Raw genomic sequence first — 25,557 nt, 5'->3', positions numbered from 1 at the left:
AATATGCAAATATTTGAGATTTAAGTAATAATCTTTTATTGTGAAAATTATATGTATTTTATCCAAAAACGTCACAAGCATAAGCAAAATAAGTAACTGAACAGTTTAAGAACTTTTTCATCTTCATTAATATCAGACCCTTTGGCTTCCTATTAATGGCCAGTGATCCCAAAAGAATGTATGTATATATGTGTGTGTGTGTGTGTGAAATTGAATGCTTCGAATGAACATCCTTAATGAGTTGTGTTATATGCCACAACAGCAGTTTCTTTGGTACTACATTGTCAATCAAAGACTATAGCTTTAAGAACTAATATTTTATTCCTAATCTGCTAAATGTATTATTTCTATTGCTAATATTCTTAAGGTTACGTTTTAGGACTTAATTGACACCTAATGAAATACAATTTAGATTTTAGAAAGGTGCTCATACTGATGTCCAAGCCTCAAATGGTACAGCGGTTTGTTTGCAGGCTCACACCACTAAAACCAGGGTTTCGAAGCCCATGGTAGGCAGAGCACAGATAGCCCATTGTGCAGCTTTGTGCTTAATTCTGAACAAACAAACAAACTGATATCCAACGAATTTTCACTCGGAATTTGAAAAGTTTATTACAAAACTATACTGCTTTGAAAATGTAAGTCTTTCTATTCGAAATTTTGAGTAACTTACAAGTTATTGTATCACAAAACAATATGAACTCAAATAATAAATGAGCCATTTATCCCAATCTCATATACACTTTGAAGTACTTTAATTTATAGTTTGTAATTGCAATAATAAACTCACAACTACCGCTACTTCCAGCTTTGATCAACATCCGACGTAGAATTTTAGCTTTACACATTTCGTGGGCATTTGTTTGTTTGGGAATTTCGCACAAAGCTACTCGAGGGCTATCTGTGCTAGCCGTCCCTAATTTAGCAGTGTAAGACTAGAGGGAAGGCAGCTAGTCATCACCACCCACCGCCAACTCTTGGGCTACTCTTTACCAACGAATAGTGGGATTGACCGTAACATTATACACCCCCACGGCTGGGAGGGCGAGCATGTTTAGCGCGACGCGGGCGCGAACCCGCGACCCTCGGATTACGAGTCACACGCCTTACGCGCTAGGCCATGCCGGGCCTTCGTGGGCATGAGCGCCAGTTTTAGTACTAATGCAATATTAAACATTACAGATTAAAATCACATTAATTACTTACCTTAGGATCTGGAGACAACTATTGTGATATCATCCAAGTCCTATTTGTCACCTTTTAATCTCATAATACTGCTAGAATTACAAAATATTCCATTCTACTAACAATGACAAGAATATAAGCATACGTACGCTTTTTAATATTCTTAATATGACGAGAATTTTCTTGCAGATTCGCTTGGCACTTTTTTGGAATTGCAGAGGTCGCTCGATAACACATGTAGCTTACTACGCAGGTCACTGACAATTTGCAAGCAAAATATTGCATTCATTACGTTGGGGTTAAAAGATATGATGCAGTAAAATGTTTATAGATTTATTTATGTGAAGTGATCACCCCAAGGAAAAACCAAACGAATCAGGAAAGAAAATTTACAAGAAGAAAAAAAGTGAAACATATTTAAATTTTATTGTCGTGTACAAGGACATTGTAAATATTAACCAGTGCAATATTTGTACTTGTAAAAATGTACTGTAACTTGAATTTATCGTAGCTGCTAAGCCTAATGCTGGTCTGTGAGGGTTAATACGAAAACGAGTTAGTTAACCACATAATTAATAATTGTTCATTCTCATTACAAGTAGTGTCTGCCGAATTGTGTAAGTAGATTTGGACAACATTTTAAAATGAAATTATTAGTATATAACTTGGGACTACATAAATTGTAAATTTTTAGACTTTAAAGGCAATGGTGAAAAACGTGCTTTGAATTGTGGCTCTATTGTAATCAGAAAAAGGTATTTCTAGTGGTTGAGTGAGTCCTACAGGTTATTATGGTTTTATTCTTACTGTCACTTGTACACGTGAAGCAACTAGTAAAGCTTCAAGAGCACTTAACAGGGCAAGTACTTCTCTTCATAACTTAATTGTATTAATGATTCTTTATGTGCAAGTTTTAAACTATGAAAAACTAGTTTTTATAATATTAAATAGTTTTTCATTAAAACAAATTTAGATACAAGACCAAAAACAGCATGGGTAGATAATTGCACTTTGCAGTCACTTCGGATCTTTAGTTAATTGGTTGATACCTTTACCAAAACCTGATTGGCCAAAATACAGATAACTGTTGCACACTTTGTGAAAATTTGATCTACAGCTGGCCACAAAACAGATGTCAACATGCTACAACATTCAGTGATTAAGTGTGCTGATCCTGTATTGATAAAGTAACATTGATACAGGAAAAGAAGAAAGTGACTTGTAAGTTCAAAGTGACAGTGTAGATGTAATGGTTCAGACTTAGAGGTCAAAATTGCATAAAAAACAGGTGTGAAAGAACTGCAAGGTAATTTAAAAGTATGAAGAAAGAGAAAATAAAGGACTGATTCATCTATTCCACTGGAGAGTGATGAAGACGAAATGTCTAGCAGAACTTCTGAGGATCCCATGGAGTTTGTGACACTGAATGAATGATGCAGATAATCCAAAATTGAAGTGTAAAGCAAGACGTTGTGGTATTTCAACATGGCACAGGAGCAATGCCGATTCAATTTGGTATTGAATGCACAACAACATTAAACTTTCCAAATCAAGAAGCTCGATGAAAAGCATCAAGTTTCAGTGCTCTTGAAAAGAACAGTTGATTGCTTGCATTCTGCATGGCAGGATTAAGGATTTTTAGTACTACATTACTTCCAGGAGATCCAGATGATCTTATGAACATGACTGGAAATACAATTAAATCTGATGATACAAAACTATTCTCATATGCCAATAATGTGCAACAAGTTTTGCCAGAAAAAGTTATACTTGCACTGATATTCTAGTCAATGATGTTTAAAGAAATGAAAGATAGATTGAAGAACAAACTTTTGAAATAGCTAGATGAGAATTATCCCACTGATGTGAAGGTCATGGCCTTTGTACCTACTCTAAAAACAAAAAGCAAGAATGAGAACAAATAGTTAATAACATAACATACACATCTTCCAAGTTTACTACTGTGTACTATGGGAGTCAAAAACTTTCAATAGCATTACTAAATCTGCATATTTTTTTCATAAAACTTTGTAGGAGATTTTTGTTCAACCAGAAAACTCTAAAAGTGAGTTTTAGCTCATTCTAGAATGATTTTATTTATTAAGGATAGCCATTCAGCACAAATCCTGGGTGTCTGGCCTGTGGAAGCAGTGTTAAAAATTTGCAAACAGTCTAAAAAAAGTTGATTTATTTATATCAACCATTTGTAATTTTAATGTATATGAACAGAAACTAAAATAAATGGTTATCTGTGTTGATGGTGGCACTATTTTTCTCTCACTTTGACTATCTGAATTAGATTTACATTGCTTAGCTTTAGGCCAGACCATAAAATAACTTGTTGCAAAATTCATGGTTAAATTTCAAAATTTCTTAATCAGAATGAGAATTGATACATGAGTTAGTTTCATGCAAAGTAATCAATTAATTTTATGAAAATAATCAACTTGTGTGTCCAATTATTACCATCTTCAATATTCAGTAATCAAAAATTAATCTTTTTTAGAGGCAGTTCACGTCTTGCACAGAAAGCTGTCTTTATGTCTGCCTTAGAAATTTCCATGCTACTTGTGAAGTTCTGCTGATTGTGTGAGTGACTAATTTCCTCACACAGGTTGTGTAGTAATGATGGATTACAGTCATGTTGACTAATTGTTTTCAAATTACATTGTGATGCTTCTTGTTTGGTGATATTGTTTTGTCTGGTGCACATGAGATGGTGTGTCAGGTAAAGATGAGACTGTTTCTTGTTTCTGTTTTTTTATAGTATTCTTTGGCTAGTGTATCAAATCTGATTTTGAAATAACCAAATACTTTGTTGAGGTCAGAAAATGACTGATTTGGGGTATATTCAGTGGTGATGCACACCAACACACACACATCCTAAATAGATCAGATGAATTTAAGTTGGGTCTGATAAAGGCAAATTCTGGGTGTTATTTACCTCATTTTACTGCTTTAATATCATGCTGAAAAGGTGTGGTCAGTTCTTATAAACTTATGAGAAGACAGTGCATTAGCATTCAAAATATTAGTCAAACAAGGTATCCAAGGCTACCTTAACTTTTACCAGTGTTTGAAACTGCAGAATTTTCTGTTGACCTTTTAACATGTCTTTAACACTTTGTAATTTCATAATTATCATCAACATTGTCTGTAGAAAAGTATGAAGAAAAACAGTATGAAAGGCTGTGTAAAATAATACTTCCATATAGTTATCTTATAAGTACCACATTAATGTCAAATTCATAAAGTGTAATTTTCATCTTAACAGCTGTCACATTTTCTTTATTTTTAATGAACATTTATTACATAATATGTTTTGAATATTTTAAAACTCTAATTATCTTTGTAATGCATAATTTGTTTACTTAATCAGTGAAATAGTATGCCATGTTTATTAAAGTTATTGATACAATGGTTCAAACAAATTGTTGGTAATATAAGAGTAATCACACTCTACTCACATGACCTTAGGTAGATCAACAAGTAGGAAGAAAAAGAAGGAAATTGAGGACCTGAACTTGACATTAAAATCTGTAACAACACAGAAATATGAGAAAGGTAAAATACTACTCTTTATATTAAGAAATAGGTTTTTTTTCTGTCACCTTTCCTTGCTTGTGGAGAATGAAGTTAATGTTAGATAACACTGCACAACGAAGTTTTTGCTTCTTGAACACTGTTGGGTGTTCCTTATAGATGTTTGGCTGCTGATCATGAAAATCACGTCCACATTTGCCCATTACGTATAGTTTCATTGAAATCTTCAGTTTTGCTACAATGGGAAAACAATATCAGGGCAACTGGAATTTGTCAATGCTTGCTGACTACTCTTGAACACTGGAACGTGATGCACTGGACATTGAATACAAACAAAATCAGGAGCAAAACACTTTTAATTATGTTGAACTTAATAGTGTATTACAAACATAAACACAATTAAATAAGTTATTGCCAGTAAACAGCTAACTGACTATTTCTCAAAGTTTCTACTGATGAAGCAAAACCAAAACTATATTTGTGCATACCCACCCAGATACCTGCCACAATCAGCAAAACCTTTTCAGGAAGCAAAAAATTTAAAAAAAATTGTTGTGCAGTATAATTTTTGTATGGAGTGTAAAGGTTTATTATTTTAATTTTACCTAATACAAATGCTAGATTAGACTAGCTTTCTCATAAGTTATTTCTATGTAATTCAATAGAGAGTGTGAGCAGGAAATTCTGAAATTTGTATATTCCCATTGTTGTATCACTTTCCAGTAACATAACAAGTATGTGATATGTATCTTAGGACAACTGGTGATACCAAAACAAAATTGAGAACAATGTTTTGACCTTCTTAGGTCATCTCCAGATTAACAAAGAAGGAGTTTGCAACAGTTGTCCTGAAATACATTTTTACTTCAAGTTGGTTTCTCGTCATCACGAAATACGTGATATATTATTAATCACTTAACCTCTCCCTACATGTTGATATGGCATGTTTTTGTAAACATATAAATACAAAAATTTTGATTTTTTTTTTTTCCATTATTGCTTTTGCTTGTTTTAAAGTGGTGTAAAATGAGCAGGAGAATATGTCAATGTGAGGTTTAATAGTACTAAAAAACATAGGATTTTATAGTTAACTGAAGACTTTTAAGAATTACTACATAAAATGTTATTAATACAGATTATCTTTGGATACATCAATGATCTGGCTGTCTAAGTTGGTGATAAAGGATTTTAAGATGCTATTTTTTAGAAATAGCAAATAACATAAGTTGAATCTTTCAAACTGAGTTATTCAAGAAAAAGTTAAAATACTTTCCAGAATTATTATGGTTTTTATACCTTATGTATTATATAGAAACTGAAATACATCATGATGTATTCTACCATATTAATATTGCTCTTGACATGTAGTCTTAAATGTGTTTAAAGATGGAACCTCTTTGCTTTCTACTTTTAGAGATACATTTCCCTGACATAAGTGAGGATTTTTTTAGCATTAGTCATATATAAAAGAATTTCTAAAGTGTGGAACATCAGGTTTACAATTTCACCCATTTAAAGTTCTAAATATTTATTTTTCATTATTTTTTTAAGGTCTGGCACTAAAATTGTACTAATGTATAACTTGTAATTATAAATATTTATTCTTTATCAGTGAGAGTTAAATATTTTCTTTCGGAGTGGTTGGAAAGAAATACAGTTTTATTCCATATGAGTTCTGGTTATAACACTTAGCAGAGACATAAATCAGGTAGATAATTGTGACTAACCAACAATCCATTATGAGTTCTGCATAAGTATTATATTACTGTAATTTTATTGAATGTTATTTTTATACATTTTAAAATGCAGCTGGTAGAGAGACATAAATCAGGTAGATAATTGTGACTAACCAACAATAATTGGCTTTATAAGTACAATGACATTATTTATGTAGCTAAAACTCATTCAAAACAAAGAGCATAAGCTATTATATTACTGTAATTTTATTGAATGTTATTTTTATACATTTTAAAAATGCATGCTGGTACATTTAGCAGAGACATAAATCAGGTAGATAATTGTGACTAACCAACAATAATTGGCTTTATAAGTACAATGACATTATTTATGTAGCTAAAACTCATTCAAAACAAAGAGCATAAGCTATTATATTACTGTAATTTTATTGAATGTTATTTTTATACATTTTAAAAATGCATGCTGGTACATTTTATCTGTTTTTATAACTTTAAAAATTAAAACAACTTATGTAACAAGTGTGTGGTACAAGTATTGTGTACATATTAACTAAAAGCATGAATTATTATACTGTACATAACTATCTTTAATATTAAATGAGTTTTCATAATTTTAGTGTGTTTTTCAATAGTTAGGTCACTGATATTCTTAGGGTGAATCAAAACAAGTGATAAAAGTCTGCTTAATGTAAGCAGTCGTCGGTGTTTGGGTAGTAAAAGTTCATACCCTGGAGGGTCAGGTTCTGTATGACCTCTTCCTCCTCCCCGTACTTGGTTTTTGGAATTTCGCACAAAGCTACTCGAGGGCTATCTGTGCTAGCCGTTCCTAATTTTGCAGTGTAAGACAAGAGGGAAGGCAGCTAGTCATCACCACCCAAGTAGCCAACTCTTGGGCTACTTTTTTACCAACGAAAAGTGGGATTGACCGTCACATTATGACGTCCCCACGGCTGGGAGGGCGAGCATGTTTGGCGCGACTTCGGCCAATCAGCGACCCTCAGATTACGGCGCCGCGCCTTTAACGCTACCCCATGCCGGGCCCCTACCCCGACTTATATTCTTGGCTGATTGATATTTATGACTGTGAACTGAATTTCATTTGGTCCTTTTCAGGACAATGTCCATGTATCTTGGCTCATATACAGTTTTATTCTATTAGCAGAATGTCAAGTTTGCTTGTAGCATTTTTTAATACATAAATAAATAAACTATAAATATGTAAATTTTTAATTATTATTTAAACTTTATATTTTTTATTATTATTTAAAGTTTATATTTTTTATTATTATTTAAAGTTTATATATATATTTTTTATTATTTATTTTTATATTTGAAATATAAGTTAACTGGGGAGAGATGTTTAGGACTAGCTTCATCATGTATGAGGTACCGGTCTAGTTCGCATAGTAATTCGTTTTTCATCCAATTCTTATTAAAGTACATAATTGTAATATGTGGGAGTCTATCTGGTATGGTTGGTATGTTCGAGTATTTGTGAATGAATTGAGATGATATTGTTCTTGGAACTCTGTGTGCAGTTGTGAGGAGTGTGTTTTGGATTGTTTGTAGTTTAGTTTTAATTATTTTATTGCTTACAGTTATCCATGCTGGAGCTGCATAGTCTATTACAGGTCTAATATATGTTTTATAGATTTTTTAGTATGTTATCTGTAGATGCTTCACTGTTTTTACCAGTCAGACTCCTAGCATAGTTAGTTCTTCGCCAGACTTTATTTTTAATTTCGTCCACATGATTGATCCAAGTTAGTTTTGAATCATAGGTCAGACCTAAAAATTTTGCCAATGGGGCAATCTGGAGTAGAGTGCCATTCATATATAGTTCTGGCTGTTGTTTTTTGTGTTTTGTGGATTTCGTAAAGACTACGAGTTGTGTTTTTGCTGTGTTTATTTTTATTCTATATTTTTGACAGTATTCACTTATTCTATTTAGTTGTGGTTGTATGTTCGTGGCTGCTATCGTGGGTGTTTCGGCACTTTTCCAGACTGCCATATCATCTGCGAACTGTGAAGAGAATCCATGATTTGGATCCCTCAGTGGAATATTGTTTACATACATGATGAAAAGTATAGGGCTAACCACCCCTCCCTGAGGGACACCAGCTTGTGGAGTAAAATATTCAGAAAAAGTTCCTTCAACATTTACTCTACATTTTCTATTTTTCAAAAAGTTAGATAACCAGCGAATAATTCCTCGCGGTAGTTCCATTTCATTCATTCGGAACCTTAGACCATCGTGCCAAACAGTGTCAAATGCTTTCTCGATATCAAGGAAGCAAGCGACAGTACATTCTTTTTTGTTGAAACTATCTATTATGGTTTCGGTTAATCTGATTAGGTGGTCTGTCGTTTGTCTAAGTTTCCTGAATCCATTTTGTTCTTTTGGTAATTTTGATGTTATCTCCAAGAATGTGGAGAGTCTAGTACTGATTATTCTTTCAAGAATTTTGCCTACACAGCTGGTCAGGCTGATTGGTCGGTAGCTATTAGGTTTATTCGCTGGCTTTCCTTCCTTATAGAACATTAATATATTTGCAAGCTTCCAAGAAACTTGGATGTATCCTGAGGATAGTGATAAGTTAAAAAGTGAATTTAAGTGGTCAAACAATTTCGGAGTGCCCTTTTTTAGGAGGATAGCTTGTATTTCGTCTTCATCTGGTGCTTTGATTTTTGTGTTTTTTATTGCTTCTAGTAATTCTTGAAGGGATATTTCATTTGTTATTAATGTGCTTGCATAATCTGTATCGGAACTTGTATTTGTATCAGTTATGTTTACTGGAAAAATTGGCTCAAATTGATGTTTATTGTTTACTATGTGATTAGTGACTATTGTAGAAATATGTATTCATATCTGGATCAGTGTGAGTTTCAAATATATTTTGGAGTTGATCTTTGAAAGCTTCGGCTGTTTCTTTATTTGTGTGTGCTATAGTGTTATTATGTTCGAGTGGAGGATATTTCTTTGTGTTTGTGTTTTCATTTGTGAGTCTTTTAAGATGTGACCAGAATTTTTTCGAGTCAGTCTTATCATTTAGTTTATTGCAGTAATTGTCCCATTTATTTTGTTTTTGTTGTTTTATTTGTGTTCTGATGTGATTTCTAATGTTGTTTATTTGCGTTTTGGTTTCTCTGTTTCTTGTAATCATGTACTGGCTTCTTAATTGTCTTCGTTTTTTGATTATATTGATCATTTCTGTGGTGGGTTTACATGTGTTGTTTGTTGTTTTATGGTGTTGTTTTGGTATTGTTAACTTGGCTGCTTTCTGAAGACGGCCCGGCATGGCCTAGCGCGTAAGGCGTGCGACTCGTAATCCGAGGGTCGCGGGTTCGCGCCCGCGTCGCGCTAAACATGCTCGCCCTCCCAGCCGTGGGGGTGTATAATGTTACGGTCAATCCCACTATTCGTTGGTAAAAGAGTAGCCCAAGAGTTGGCGGTGGGTGGTGATGACTAGCTGCCTTCCCTCTAGTCTTACACTGCAAAATTAGGGACGGCTAGCACAGATAGCCCTCGAGTAGCTTTGTGCGAAATTTCCAAACAAACAAACAAACAAAGCTTTCTGAAGGCATTCCGTAATTGTTTGACAGTAGTTATCCATTTCGACATGTTTTAACTTCTTTTATAACTTTATTAGGTAACAGGTTATCTAATTCCTGTTTATAATATTGCCAATCTGCTTTTCTGTAATTAAATTTTTCTTTCCTATATGTTATATTTTTATGGGGGGGCGAGATCAAAGACACAATATATTGGGATGTGATCACTGTCAACATCCTTTCCCACTTGAAATTTTATTAATTTCTGGCTTAGGTTATATGTGCACATACACAGGTCTAGTATGTCACTGGAGTTAGTGGCATACGCTGTATGTGTGGGGGTGGTATCATTTACTAAAGCTATATTATTATCGTCTATGAATTTTATTAGATTTCTACCATTGGAATTTGAGCTTCGGCATCCAAAGGTAACATTTTTACTATTTAAGTCCTCCATAACTATGGAGTTTTGGTTGTGGGAAAGGATGTTGCTAAGTAATGTTATATCTATTTGTTTGTTAGGTGAGCAGTAAATTCCTGCTACTGTTACTTCAGTTTTATTCCTTTGCAGGATATCTACAGTATCATGTTCATTGCTGCTGCTAAATTTAATTTCTATTACTGAAAGCTCCACTTTGTAGAAAAGCATTATGCCTCTGTTTTCATCATTTTTATTTGTTCTGTCTTTTCTTATGGTTGAATAATTTGCTATTTTAAATCTATTGTTATTGTATATTAGAGTTTCGCTTACTGTTATAATATGGGGGGGTTAGTTTCTTGTATTAGGTCTTCGATCTCATGTTTCTTGGAAGCTATTGCACCTTGGATGTTGATATATACTACTGTGAACATTGTGCTGTGAGCATGTATCCAGTAAGTGTTGATATTATGTCGGGTGTGATGTGTTTTTTGGAGATATTGATCAGTAGTTCAAAACAGTTAGTTGTCTGGTTTGGTTTGGTGTATTCTGTTATGAATTCTGTAATTATGTTTTTGATTATTGTTGTGAATAGGCTTGTTTTATCTGATGTGTTAATATTTGTTTCTTGTATGGTGGTGCTGTTTTCTTCTGGTTTTTGTGTTTGTGTTAAAGTGTTCTTGTCCTGGGTTTTAATGTTCTGCTCTTGCTGTTTGTGGGGTTGTTTTACTTTCAGCATTTACGTGGTTTTTGTTGTTTTATTGAATTCTGTTGATATGTCTGTTTTAGGTAAGCTGTTTGTATTAGGTTGGTTTTGTTCTGTTGGTGTTCTGATCTGATAAATACGTTGTTTTATTTGTTTGTATTTATCACATCCTTTGTAATTTGCTGTATGGGTTTGACCACAGTTACAACATTTAGGTGTTTCCTTATCTTTTTTGCATTGGTTGATATGGTGTTCCCCGCCACATCCGCAGCATCTCGGTGTTGCTAAGCAGGCTGCTGAGACATGCCCATATCTTTGGCAACTACCGGAGTTTTCAGTTGCTCTACTTGGTATTTTTTATACCAAAGCGTTATTCCATTATTTATTAATTTTTGTATGTTGTAACTGTCGTCAATATCAATGCGTATGAGATTCGTGGGTGCCTGTGTTTTCTTTGAGATTATACGTTCTATTTTATTGTGTGGAATGCCTTGTTCATCTAAAGCTTGTGTGACTGATTCTAAGTTAATGGTCTGGTGAACCCCTCTTACCACAATGGCTTTAGGCTGCTGCTCACTTCCTGGAAGGTGAATTTTAATTTTTCCTGGTTTTAAGGTATCTGCTGGCCCCTCCTTTACTAATCTGTTAAGGTCAGCTACGTCATGCCCTTGAACAAAGACACCGCTTCTGGGCAGACGCTTAATATTAACTATGGTTAATTAAGTTACTTTTATTATCGTGGTAAGTAAACTTGGCAACAAAACTTAGCTTGTAATACAAATTTGGAAATTATATAGTTTTAATTTCCTAGTTTTATAGGACAACATTTAAAAATGTCTTCAATTTTCCATTGTTTCAGAATTGTGATATTTGCATTTTAAGTATTTCCTCTTTTCTCATTTATTGACCACTTGTCCAAGAAGTACAAAATTTAACATAAGTCGCTCATTATAATATTGTTATTACTCAGATAAAGTATAATTTTTACAGCCTTCAATCTCATTTGGTTACAGAGCCATAAACTAGAAAATCAAGTCCATTTAGCCATACCCATAATTAAGTTTTCTCTTTCACAAGTTTCCAATATTTAGTTCTCTTTGATATTTAAAACTATATTACTTTTAACCAACAGAAATCCAAATATTATATTACATAATTTTCTGTACAGGAGTTTGTTTATTTTGCTTCCAGTGCAAATTTTATTCCCACAGGAAACACATTGGCAAGTTTAGCTAAATTTTTATTGGGTCTTACTGAATGGTAAGAAAGCCAGAAAATTTTGATAGTCCTAGGACAATATGTGCTTTTAGCATGTTATTTTGTATTCTTTGTTGCAATTTTGATTAACTAAAAAATCATTTAGTGCAGTAATACCATTATAATAATAGTTTTAATTGAGAGTTGATAAAAAAAAGGCCCAGGTAAGTACTATATTTCTAGTTTTTCATGTGTACTATTTATTATTATAAAGGTAAATAAAATATAAGTTTTAGAGTAGGTTAAATAAATAAAAAAACAAAATGATTTCCTGTGATATGCTCATTAGTAACCAATGCATTACATAATTTCTTCAGGTAACATAAGCTACATGTTTACAAAGTGGTTCACAACTTGTGTGGTGATATCATTAGTTAGACACAGTTCAAAGAGCAATAAAATTTAAGCATAAATATACATATATTGTTAAGGGCTTAAAGCTATTTAAGATAGTCAAATGTGTCGTGAAGTCATTCTTGAAAATAAAAAGGGCAATATATTTTCTTTTCACGGTATATGAGGTGTAGAGTTAGAATGGGGAAAATAACATAACACGTAAAGTTTTACTGAAAAAACACACATTGAAATTCCAGTGCAATTACCCACCCTTTTTCACAGTTATAGCTATTTTTCATATGATTTCCTTCTCGTGCACAGATTGTCACTCACTACTAGCTGTGAATTACTATCTAATTACACATGTATGCCACATGTGCAAATTAGCATTCAACAACTCTCCACCAGTATGAGTGTAACACATCCTTTTTCTGATATATATATTACCACATCAACCTGCCACAATCAAGGCAGGTTATCTTGATTGCAGGGTATAGCCATACATTACAAACCCTTTCAGATATTTCCAGTGTCAGTGTTTCGGTCGCTCAAAGACGTCATGTTGTGGTTCATTGAACTGTGCTCATTCTTGTCCAGAATAGTTAGAAGAAAAAAGAGATGCAGCATTTGAAAACGATTCATAACATTACTTATCCTGAGGCTTGAAAATTGCTGTCCAGCACTTCATCTCAGATGTATGGCTGCTGCATGTCATCCCACAACTACAGTGGGAGTGCAGACAGATATCTCTGTGTCTCCAAAAGAATCATTCTTAAACCAAATGAAAAGGATTTTGACCTGCATTGTTAAAAAAGTTGATGAATTAGCTTAACATCCATCTCTGTCCCTAACATACATTCCAACAAATCCCAAGATCCACTTCCTCTGGTTCTGGGTACAGGCATTTCTTTGGGTGCATCACCTTCTCCCACCACAAGATGCAAAAGGATCATTTGTTCTTGTCCCCAGTCACTGGAATCCTCTTTAAACAGCATAGACCTACCCAATCAACCCAGGACAGGATCCACGGAGGTTGACAGACCTCCCTCAAATAAAGACAGTAAAGAACAAAAGACATGCACGAAAACAGAAGGGTTCTCCACCCAACTTCCCTGCACATGAGTAATAATGTCCAACTTGATACAATGGAACTGTCGAGGTTTACGTTGTAATCTGGATGACATCAAAACACAGATTGCTTCCTACCATTCTGCATGTCTTTCCTTACAGGAAATATACCAGTAACCTGCCAATACAGTTACCTTTCAGTATTTTTTTTTTTTTTGTACAGAAATGACAGGCTGTGTGATGGATGAGCACATGTAGGGGTGGCATTGTTGGTTGATTAGCATGTGCCCACCCTGTCTTTGCCACTGGATGCACTCTTGGAGTCTATTCCTATCTTGCAAGGTGTTGCTGTACACTAATGCTAGTGATAATTTATTGTTTATGCATGACACCTTGTTAAGAGGATAAAATTGGTCTTACCTGAAATCTAGTGTGTCTTTTTAAAATCCTAAACTTGTACATTCTTATCCTTTGGTTTTTAGATATATCACAAGAAATCACAACACATTCATCCTTCCTGAATATTTTATATATTTCAATAAAATCTATTTTCTCTCTTCTTTTTTTAATGCTCTTAACATGCTTTTCATAAGTTGCCAGGTAAGTCAATCACGTATTTCAGTTGAAAACAGAGAATCTACCTAATTCTGTCTAGTTTCTATGGTTTTGTACATTTCTTGTCAACAAGCTTTTTTATTTTGTAAAATTTCAGTCATCAACATTATTTTAACTGAACTTTTCATGTTCTTAATTATAGGAATATGTTTTAAAGTCATTTTAAATACTTTATTGTGAGAGAGAAAAATGTAATGTAGATTGTATGGTCAGTAGTATGTACTTAATGGGCATTCTCTACTCAATCATACGAAATTAAATGTAGTCATGTTGTTTCGTATTCAGTCAGTAAATCAAACCACCCCACCCACTCCCCACAAAATTATATTTACCAAAGAGTTTAGCCTACTTCAAAGGCATCTTCACATTACAAAAGGAGAAAAGATATAACATTTATGAAAAGTTGTTTTACACCTAATGAAGGAAACACAAAATCACATGTTCATTGCAAATTTAATCACTTTTTATACCCTTATTTTAAAAGAGACCAGAAAATAGAGAGAATGGTGTTTCTGATTTTAAATATTTCTGGGAGAGCATGCCTCTGGATCTTCCTTAAGATATTGTGCATAAAATATGGTGTAGAGTCACAATCCAGCACTACATAGTACACTGACAGGATTATCTCCCTGATTCATTAGTATCACCCACTTAAACATACTGAAAACCTTGTCTGTTGATCTTTTATAAAGAGATCTTAATATAACCTTTCCATCCCTGGAGTAAGTTTAGTAGCTGTGGTGTGAACAATTTACAACAAATCAGTGTCATTACTCAGATAAAGCTCACACAATATTTCAAGTGAAGACTATCGAGGACCAACTAGTGGCTTGAATAGAAAGATAACTTCCTCGTTTTACTTGATAATCAGTTTAAGTTGCATCACTCTGAACAGTCCTTCATACATCACCATTCCTTCTTGTGCATGAAAATCAAAGTTGTACACCACTTCATAAGTATTTGGTGGATCAGAGCAAGATATATTGATTATCTTTCTCATGAAGTTGTTTGATCCTGCAGGCACTTGTCACCTTGTAATTCAGAAGTTACTTTTTGTTTCATAAGTGTTTAACAGAATTTGAATTAATAACTTTTCTTTAATTATGTTTTTATGTAAACCATTAAGATTTTCTATACTTAATCTTTTCCCATAGAAAGGGATTTTAAGATTATAAAATCTATTTATTTTATTATAATTTCTTCAATAAAGAAATAAGATTTGATATAAAATTGCAGAAAGACTTGCCAACAGTATGGTTAACAATGTAACTGAAATGTGTCTGAGGTAATTAACCACCTTAATACAAAAGTTTCCAATACCAAATAATTAGTAGTAAACTGTATTTTAACAAAAAGATTAATTATGGGCCATTGAAAACAAACTTTATATTATGTATTATAAACATTCTCCTGATTTTATTCCTCACTCATGTTTAAAATTAACTGTAGCAAGTACATTTATGAAAAGTAATTTTTTACAGCATCCAATCAAGAGCAGTTTTCCTGATGAAGTCACTGGTGGTGTTTTATCAAAAGTGAAAAGAAAATTAGGCTTACTAGAAGTTTCCAAAATGGCAAGTGTATCTGAAGAATTTAAAAAATGCACTTCAAACAAAACATTTAGGCTACTGATTGTGATCCACATACATATTCCATTATCAATTAAATTATATTCTATTAAACCTGTATGTGTGCTTGGTCATTCTGACCAGTTCTGTAATCTCCATGTAACCATGAAACTACATAAACTACTGAAATGTTCTAAATATACAAAGTGTATCATCATGAGTTTTGGCAAATGTTTATGTAAAAGTTACAAGCCATTTATTAACTGAAATTATATTTCAAGTAAATTGCTTTCATAAAACATTTATCCATTAATTTTTGAATTCTCTGTCAAGTAATTCTGTGAAAAGTGTGATTTTTCATGCTAAGAATAAAATTAATGGTTACATTACAAATGGCTGACTAGCATGCCACGTAGATTTTGTAAAGTTTATATTAAAGTTGGTGATAAAGCCCTTCATTGCTCTGGTGAGTGTCAAAAATGGTATCATTTAAGATGTAAGAACTTTACTGAACAGGATTTGGAATATTTTAATGAAATTGGGAAAAGTTATGAATGTGATTTTTGTATGAGAAAAAGAAAGTTAAGCCTAAATAGTGAATCTCCATTAAGAAGGACTGTGTCCATTTCGTTAGAGGGGGAGACAGTGAATCTTGTTGAGAATAGTGAGCTTGATTTAAATATGGGGGAGGCAGATATGAAGTTGCTTAAGACAAAGTTACTGAAATTTTGTCAAGACTTGATGACTTTCACTTAATTAAAGTAAAGGTCGAAGAATTAGTGACTTCCTTTCAATTTTATTCAGAGAAGGTAGAAACTATGAGTAAGGATATCACAACTTTGAGAGCTGAAGTTAAGGAGTGTAAACAGGAAAATAAAACATTAAAGCACGAAAATGAAGAATTGTGGAAGGAGATGGCAAGTTTTCGGAGGAAGATGTGTGACGCGAACAATATTCTTATAACTATAATGTTTTGATTGGAGGTATTCCAGAGAAGCCTAATGAGAATTTGCAAGAAGTTGTTGAGAAGATTACAACTACTTTTGGGGTTGACTGTGCTCCTACAGATATTGACACTGTTCATCGTATAGGAAAGAAAACAACTGAAAATAAGAGTCCGAGACAGATTGTTGTTAAGTTTTGTCGTAAGCAAATTAAATTTGATCTGCTTAAACTTAAGAAAACTAAATTTCGCTCTCTTAATACAAATGATATTAAGGTCTGTAATGAATCTTATCCAGTTTATGTTAACGAACATCTCTCCCCATATTATCGTGATATTTTCATGCAAGCAAAACGAAAACAGAAAGATCTTGGCTATAAATTTCTTTGGGTATCGAATGGTAATATTCTTATTAGGAAATCAGAAACTACTCAGCCCATTGTTTTATGCTGCTTGATTGATCTTAATAATTTATAAATACTGCAATGGCTGATGATTTTGATGATATTGTTGGTGTTACACCAACTTTGTCTTCTCTTTCTGATTTACCAAATGTTTTTTCTGTTGGTCATTTAAATTTAATACATGTTAACATTCGAAGTCTTACTCAAAATTTTGACCAATTTCTTGTTTTTTACAATCAAGCGTTGTTAAATTTCATATAATAGCTTTTTCTGAAACTTGGTTTGTTGAGGATGGATTTGTTTCCTTTTCGATTCCAGGTTACTCCTTTTATTCTTCATCTTCTGGTCTAAATAAGGCTAGTGGAGTGGCAGTTTTTTGTTAAATTTGAGATACTGACTATGATAAGAGAAGTACAGTACATTAAGTCTGATGCTTTAATTTTATTTTGTATGATTCAAAATAAGAAATTTAATCTCTTTGTTGTTTATCGATCTCCTAGATTGCCTGTATTGAAATTTATTGATGAGCTTTCATTAGAATTGAATTTATACAAATATGATATTAATATACTTGTTGGTGATTTTAATATAGATGTTTTGGCATTTGATGATGTTTGTTATAAAAATGCATATTTTAAGTTTTTGTCTGAGAACAATCTTCGTATTATTATTTCTTCTCCTACACGGATAACCAATGTTACTAATTCTTGTATTGATCATTTTTTAATTAGTGGAAATACTGTTAAAAATTGTTATTCTTATATTGTTGAGAGTTTTTTTGACCGATCATTTTCCAATTGTTTTAGGTATAGACATTTTATCGGATCTAGAACATGTCTCAAATGTTCAAAAGATTAAGTATAATGATTTGAGTTCTTGTTTGAATTTTTCAGATTGGTCTTGTGTTATGAATTGTTCTGATGTTAATGTTGCTTATGATAATTTTGCTGAAGTGTTAACTGATTGTATTCAAAGTTGTACTACTACTGTTTCTGTGTCACGAAAGTTTAGAAAAATTAAGCCATGGATTACCAGTGAATTGGTTTTGTTAATGATTAAAAGAGATAAGTTAAAAAGAAAGTACATCAATTTCCTGATGATATTTATCTAAAGATTAGATTTAAGTGTTTAAGGAATTATGTTGTTAGATTGACCCGTAAGACTAAATGGACTTATTATCATAACCTGTTTAAGAATGCTAAAACTATTAAACAGAATTGGAATATTGTTAACTCTATTATTGATGTTAAAAAAAAAAAAAAGAAATTTTGTAATTTTGGTACTACTGATTTATCTGATTTGAATTATTTTTTTGTTAATGTTGCTAAATCTACTTGCTCCGATCCTAAATTTTGTTCTCAGGGCATGCCTCCTGCTCCTTCTTCTTCTTGTTACCTATATCCTGTTACTGTATCTGAAACTATGAATAATATTTTCTCCTTATCAAATTCAGCTTCTAATGGTGTAGATGGTGTTTCGGTTAAGATTTTGAAAGCTAATGCTAATCTTTTGCACCAATTTTGACTTTTTTAATTAATTTATCTTTTACTCAAGGGAAGTTTCCTAATGCTTTAAAGTTATCATTGGTCATTCCTATTTATAAATCTGGTAATATTTTTGATTTTACGAATTATAGACCTATTTCCTTATTAATACATTTCTCTAAACTATTTGAAAAATCTATGAAGATTAGAATTTTATCATTTCTTGATAGACATTGTTTTGTCTCCTTCTCAATTTGGCTTTCGGCCTGGGCTTGGAACGGAGGTTGCTGTTGCTAAACTTGTGGGAAGTATTACAGAAGCTTTGGATTCTGATCTTCATCCAATTGCTGTTTTTCTTGACTTAGCCAAAGCTTTTGATTCTGTTAATCATAAAATTTTGTTAAATAAATTATCTTATTATGGTTTTAGAGGCATTGTTTTTGATTGGTTTTTTTCTTACTTTCACAATAGAAAGCAATCGGTTTGTATCCATAATAATTATAGTAATTGGCTTACAATTAATGTTGGAGTACCACAAGGTTCTGTTCTGGGCCCTTTATTATTTCTCATTTATATAAATGATATTCTTTACCAACAGTTTTCTGGAGATATCCAAGCCTATGCCAATGATATTGCTGTTGTTTATAGTAAGCCAAATCTAATTAATGAAGCCATTATTTCTAGTGATCTTAATAAAATTAAAAATTGGCTTTTCTGTAATGGCTTCTCCTTAAATATATCTAAATCTTTTCTTCTTCAGTTTAACCTTTATGGTGTCATTCCAGCTTTTCCTTCTATTTTTTATCATTCCAATGATTGTTATACTTACCCTAATTGTAAGTGTCCCAAATTGACTCAAGTTTCCTCTGTTAAATATTTAGGAATTATTTTAGATCGAAAATTAAATTGGCAATTTCATATTAATTCTTTAGTTAATAAATTAAAATATAGTTCTATGCTAATTTTGAACTTAGTCATTGTGCTCCTTATCATATTTTGTTAAGTGTATATTATGCTCTCTTTCAATCTTTCTTACAATATTGTATTTCAATTTGGGGTGGCACATATAAGACTTTTTTAATTCCTATTCACAAGTTGCAAAAAAGTGTTTTCTCTCTTATTTTTACCCATAGGCTTGATACCGATTTCAGTAAATTTAACTCCCCTCTTTCATATGATAAACTTTATTTATATTTTTTAGCTTTATCTACAATGCATGTTTTTTTTAATAGGCCTTTTAAAGTCACTTCATATTTTACACGACTTCAATCTTTTTTCCAATTAATGTACCCACACCACGTAAAACAGTTACACTTCATCAATATCTTTATTTGGCACCTCGTATTCATAATTTTATTCCTTATAGTATAAGATCTTCTATTAATCGTGTTAATCAAAAGAAATACTTAAAACAATGGATCTTAAATACTGATGATAATATTCTGGGAACTTTATTTTGATTTTGTAAGTTTTGATTTTACTTTATTATGTGTTTAACCATCACAGGACGAGTTAACTCTTTGTTGATGGTTTTATATTGTTATTTGATTTTTTGTGTCTAATTTATTGCTTAATAAATTTATTATTATTATTATTATTATATTTCATGGTTTTATGTTTAATTTACCTTACTTATAATACCATCTTAATGAATATCATTTTTTATTTTTCATAGAACTTTAAACTTGCTCTCTCATCTTCACCACCATAACACCAACTGTAATGAAAGTAGTGAAACAAATGTTGGAAGTACATAATAATTGCAGATTGTGAAAATGCAATAAGAATTTTTATTTTGCACAGCCTCAGTTTTCTAAACATTTCCTGATTGGCTGCTTTTGATTTTATTACTTTACAATGCCTTTCTGACCCAATATAATGATGTAATTGTTAAATATACACAGAAGTAAAACTTAACCAACCGACTGAAATACAAAGTGTACAACAGCACTGAACATCTTCAAGATCCAGATCCCTTTTTCCACCTCTTGTGGAGCAGATTGATTTTGTTCAAAACTGAACTATTTGTCTCTTATTTAAGTTTCTGCCAGGACCTTGGCCTTGAAGATGCTGTACCCTATTCACCATCTGAGACTTCAGCCTTGAACAGGGTCTTTCCATATGTCTCCAGTTCAGAGTCTGTACACTGGGTTCCACTGGTTATACTTTTGGGAATATACAGTCTGCCATTCTTCCCTTTGGTCTTCATATTTAGGTGAAGCTGACTGAGTTCAGTATGTCACAGATTGATGTTGCTTTTCCATCAATCAGCCCACCACACTATGTGTTATAACCACCTCTGCCTGTTGCCTTTCTCTGAGTCATCTGAGGAAGGTTGATACTGCATTTGGTTGTAATGTTTTCATTGCCAAACATCTTTTGAACCATTCTTTCATTCCCAGTTATACAGATGGTTTAAAATCAGTTAAGTCTATTGGATCTGCCATGGTTTGTTGCAGCTAGGTGGTTTTGTACAATATCCACTCTACAGTTTCTGTGTTCACTGTCAAGTTATATGGCATTTCTTTTGTTCTGAATGATATCGAAGCTACACAGTACACTCACTGTTCTATTTATACCAACTCTCTTCACTCTCTACTGGTCAGAGAATCGCTTTGTGTTAATTCTAACCTTATTTTCACAATATTCAACACTGGCTGGCCTATTTTTCTTCTATCTTCTATTCACATCCAGTTTTTCTGGATAACTGGTCATGTTGGTATTCACAGGAACAAGTTTGCTGACATTAAGTTGGTCTGATCTGGTGCTGTCACTGCTTTGCTTGTTCTATATATGGACTACAGTACTGTATTCAAGGCTCAGCTTCTATTTCCCGTATATTAGGATTGTTTCCTATATACTATTATCACCAATATTTCTATTCATTTTTTTATTTCCCGTATATTAGTTTTTGTTACCTGTATATTAATATCACCTATATTTTTATTAATTTTTCTATTTCCCATATATTAGTATTGTTTCCTATATATTTCTTTACATTATCATTTTCTGTAATTCCCATTCCTTTTTTATTTTTCTATTCTGTGAAACCTGTTTTAACATTTTTTTAACTGTTGTCACTGCCATCTTTCATGTAATGTGCACATTCTTTTATGTACATCTAAACATGACAGGAATGCCTTCTGTTATTATTTACATAAATGACATCAACATCTGTACTTGTAATGTGCCCTACTAATCATTGCTCTTTATTATCCTAAATAAATAATAGTCAATCGAGTTAAGATATTTTATGTCACATTTATTGGGTTATATGTTGTACTGATAAAGATTTAAGCACTCATTCAGTTTTACATGTAAATAAACAGTCAAAGGATTGTTAGGCTAGTTTGGCCTGCTTGAAATGAATAGTGTATTTTGTTCAGTTTAAATTCTTGCTCTTGCTCAGTATGTTAGTTATTGATATTTCTTTTCCAAAAGTTTAGTGATGCATTTGAAAGCCACGCTGTGTAACATTGAATAGATTCAAAATAGTTATTGGTATCTGAATAGACCTATTCACCTAAAAGTTCCATCAGTCTATAGAAATACAGAGATAAAAGTTAGTTTTGTATATCACCTTTTGAGTATATGTATAAAGATTGGCGCTGCTTACTGTTAATAGGAAGATTTTGAATTTTAATGAAACATTAAGTTATGAAGTACTTTATAAAATGATAAACGTAGCATGAGATGGACTTAAAAATTGAAATAACTTTATTTTAACTAAACATTTTAGTAAACTGAAAACATTGAAGATCTACATGTTGCATTCTTTGGAAATAAGAAGCTTTATGGCTGTCAGGTATTTACAGTGTTAAAGAGTATAATGTGTGTGGTAGAAGGAACACTCTAAATGTCCCTCTGGTGTTAATATATATAATAAACAGTTTGTGTCATGCTTCTTTGTTTTAATAGTAATGGTCTACAATTTATATCATTGTTTTGTAACAAAACTACCAATTGATATTGTTAGGTCAACTATGGTATTTATGTTGTGAATGTTTAATATACATATTGGTTTGTTTTTTTTTCTTGTTAACTTTGGTGATAGAACAAAACAATTTAATTCAGAAAGTATATAGATTTAGAATTGATATTTTGTCTTTATTGAGCTTAGAGTAAGTTATTGCACAGTACATTTTAAGCAATTATAAAACAAATAATACCCTAGGCTCACTTATTGCACCATGATAAGTTAGATAGCATTTTATTTATATTTTTTTCAGTTGTTTATTAACATTGAGGTATAGACAAAAGTAAGATAAAAATTACCAAGGGTTTCAGTGGAGTAGTGTTTCAACTAAGCCTTTGTTACAATAATGTTTTACACCCAATGCTTATATTTAGCCCATTAAATACACCTTCTGTTACTAATGTTAAGATCAGATGATAGCTAGTTGTGTCTAAGTGTGAATGTAAAGTACGTAATTCCCTCCAGTCTTACACTGTTAAATTATGGATAGCTAGCTGACTTCCGTTTAGTCTTACACTGTTAAATTAGGGATAGCTAGCTGACTTCCCTCCAGTCTTACACTGTTAAATTATGGAAAGCTAGCTGACTTCCCTCCAGTCTTACACTGTTAAATTATGGATAGCTAGCTGACTTCCATCTAGTCTTACACTGTTAAATTAGGGATAGCTAGCTGACTTCCCTCCAGTCTTACACTGTTAAATTAGGGATAGCTAGCTGACTTCTGTCTAGTTTTACACTTCTAAATTGGGGATGGCTAATGCAGATAGCCCTCGTGTAGCATTGCATGAAATTCAAAAACAAACAAATAAATATAATTAAAGATGTATTAACTGTGGAAACTCCACTACGTAAAATAGTTACATATATTTTCGATATCACATCTTCCAATTATTTTAGTTTAGTCACAGAGTCCATCAGTCTCCTTTCACTAAAACTGATTTCTTATTATTACTTTCTGACTTACGGTGTACAATTCCTTCTTCTTGTAATTTTTGTTAGTTAATTTACATATAACAGTTTACTTTATTTTGGTGCACTGGAATTTTTCTTGTAGAATTTTTGTAGTTATATTTTCTTATAATTTCTAGATCTTTTCATGACATGGGACTGGGCAACCTACTTTCATGACTATGGACAAGAAAATAGTAAGTATTGAAGGGTAAACCCACAAGTTGCTGTAGTTCTGCTTGAAAAGTAAGTGGAACATAAAAGTAATCAAAGTTAATTTTAAATGTCACTCTATACTGCTTTATTATAAATTGTTAGTCTTTCCAATAATTATTATGCATGTTTTGATTTTTAAAAAAGGAAAATGAAAACATATAGCCACCTTAAAAGTTGTATGTTTAGTTACCTAGTCATATGTTACCCTTAAGATACCTGATACTATTGATGTCTTACTTCAAGATGTGTCCTGCAAGATGTCAAGTTTCATTTTTTAAATTAAAAGTTAAGTCTTATTTAGTTTCTCAACTAGCCTTTAACAGGTGTAAATACAAATTTAGAAAGAATGAAGGTAAGATGATAAATAGTTGTACACTCTGAATAAAGTAATGTTTTATTTTTTCTTTCTTTAATGTTAGTTTATTTTTAGTATTGGTTAAATTGTTTGATTATTATATATTTGTTTATGAGGATTATTTTGCATTGTTATCTTAAGGTATGTGTTTAGAACAAAACTAAACCTTCTAAGCAGCTGAATCTTGTGTTTGGGATTATAGCAAAAACTTTGCTTGCATTGAGGGTTCCATGACACCCTTCTGATCATCATTAGTATGGTGATATGTTAGATGTACATAATATTCATTACTCATTTAATTTTTATTTGAACTATGTAGGTATTTTGTTTTGATCAGAAGTTGGAAACAGTTGTAGATTTTATTACCAAAAAGTTTCTCTCCATAGATGTTTTTTATCATTGTAATATATTAAACATAACCTGAGAATTCTCTGTATTAATACCATAATTATTAATGAATCAGTTTTAACTGTCTAGAGTTTAATAATAGTTGAATGTCTGTTGTGTAGTCAGCTAATCATACATGCATACAATTTGCACATATTCACAAGATGATAGGTTCCAATGCTTCAAATTAAATAAACATTCTGACATTTTCATCTCCACGTGTAATGTGAGAGTAATAAAACATTGAATACAAAGTAGATAAATATTATTAATATATTATTTTTCTAAGATAGATAGAAATAAAATCTTAAATTTATGGTATAATGTTTATAATTAAAATTCTATTTTACATTTTGAAGTTAATAATCATAAATGTGTTAGTTAATTTAGCCATAATTAGTTTCATTTAGTAGAAAACCACTTGAATTCAGAATGTTTGTTTATTCATATATTTAACAGTGCTTACCACAAATTTGCACAATTAATTGATACTTTCTTGCATATAAATACAATAGTTTTCCTCACCTTTTTTATGATAACTAGGTGTCTAGGCTTTTATAATGAAAGAACACCTCATATCTGTTAAAGCATGTCTTGTTAGTTGGCAGAACTAAGAATATAGATACTTGTAGGAATATCATGAAGTATATATTTTGTATAGGTTGATCTGTAAGTAATTTTGAAAATTTTATATTTAAGGTTGTTCTATGTGTAAGCTTCTTTATAACAGAAGTTACATATGGTTTTAACTACCAGCTTTTAGTTATGAGATAAAATTCATGTTTTTTGTTTGTGTGTTGAAATATCCTTAAGTCATTCAATGAAAGTAATTTGTAGAAATATGTAAAGCATATAAGTGTTTGAGTCACAGTAATTATATGTTTAGTAGAAGTTACACT

General features: G+C 32.0%; 1 protein-coding gene across 21 annotated transcripts in view; it reads left to right on the top strand.

The window, feature by feature from the left end:
- Positions 1-25,151, top strand: part of LOC143243109 (uncharacterized) — a 31,891-nt gene extending 6,740 nt beyond the window's left edge. For 2 of the 21 annotated variants that reach the window (XR_013023900.1, XR_013023905.1), the window contains 3 exons: positions 4,663-4,749; positions 15,859-15,951; positions 23,841-25,151. Coding sequence is in view for 3 of the 21 variants with exons in the window: in XM_076486874.1 (XP_076342989.1) it covers positions 10,280-10,405; positions 10,764-10,850; positions 15,859-15,951; positions 23,841-23,852 (318 nt within the window). In the remaining 18 variants the exon portion in view is untranslated. The other 19 variants (XR_013023902.1, XR_013023907.1, XR_013023901.1 and 16 more) reach the window with 18 other exon arrangements.
- Positions 25,152-25,557: the final 406 nt, after the last annotated feature.

Source organism: Tachypleus tridentatus, unplaced genomic scaffold (assembly GCF_004210375.1).
Source record: "Tachypleus tridentatus isolate NWPU-2018 unplaced genomic scaffold, ASM421037v1 Hic_cluster_2, whole genome shotgun sequence".
In the NCBI taxonomy this organism is placed as follows: Eukaryota; Metazoa; Arthropoda; class Merostomata; order Xiphosura; family Limulidae; genus Tachypleus; species Tachypleus tridentatus.
Note: the sequence above shows the minus strand (reverse complement) of the source record. Positions and strands in the feature narration are given on the sequence as shown.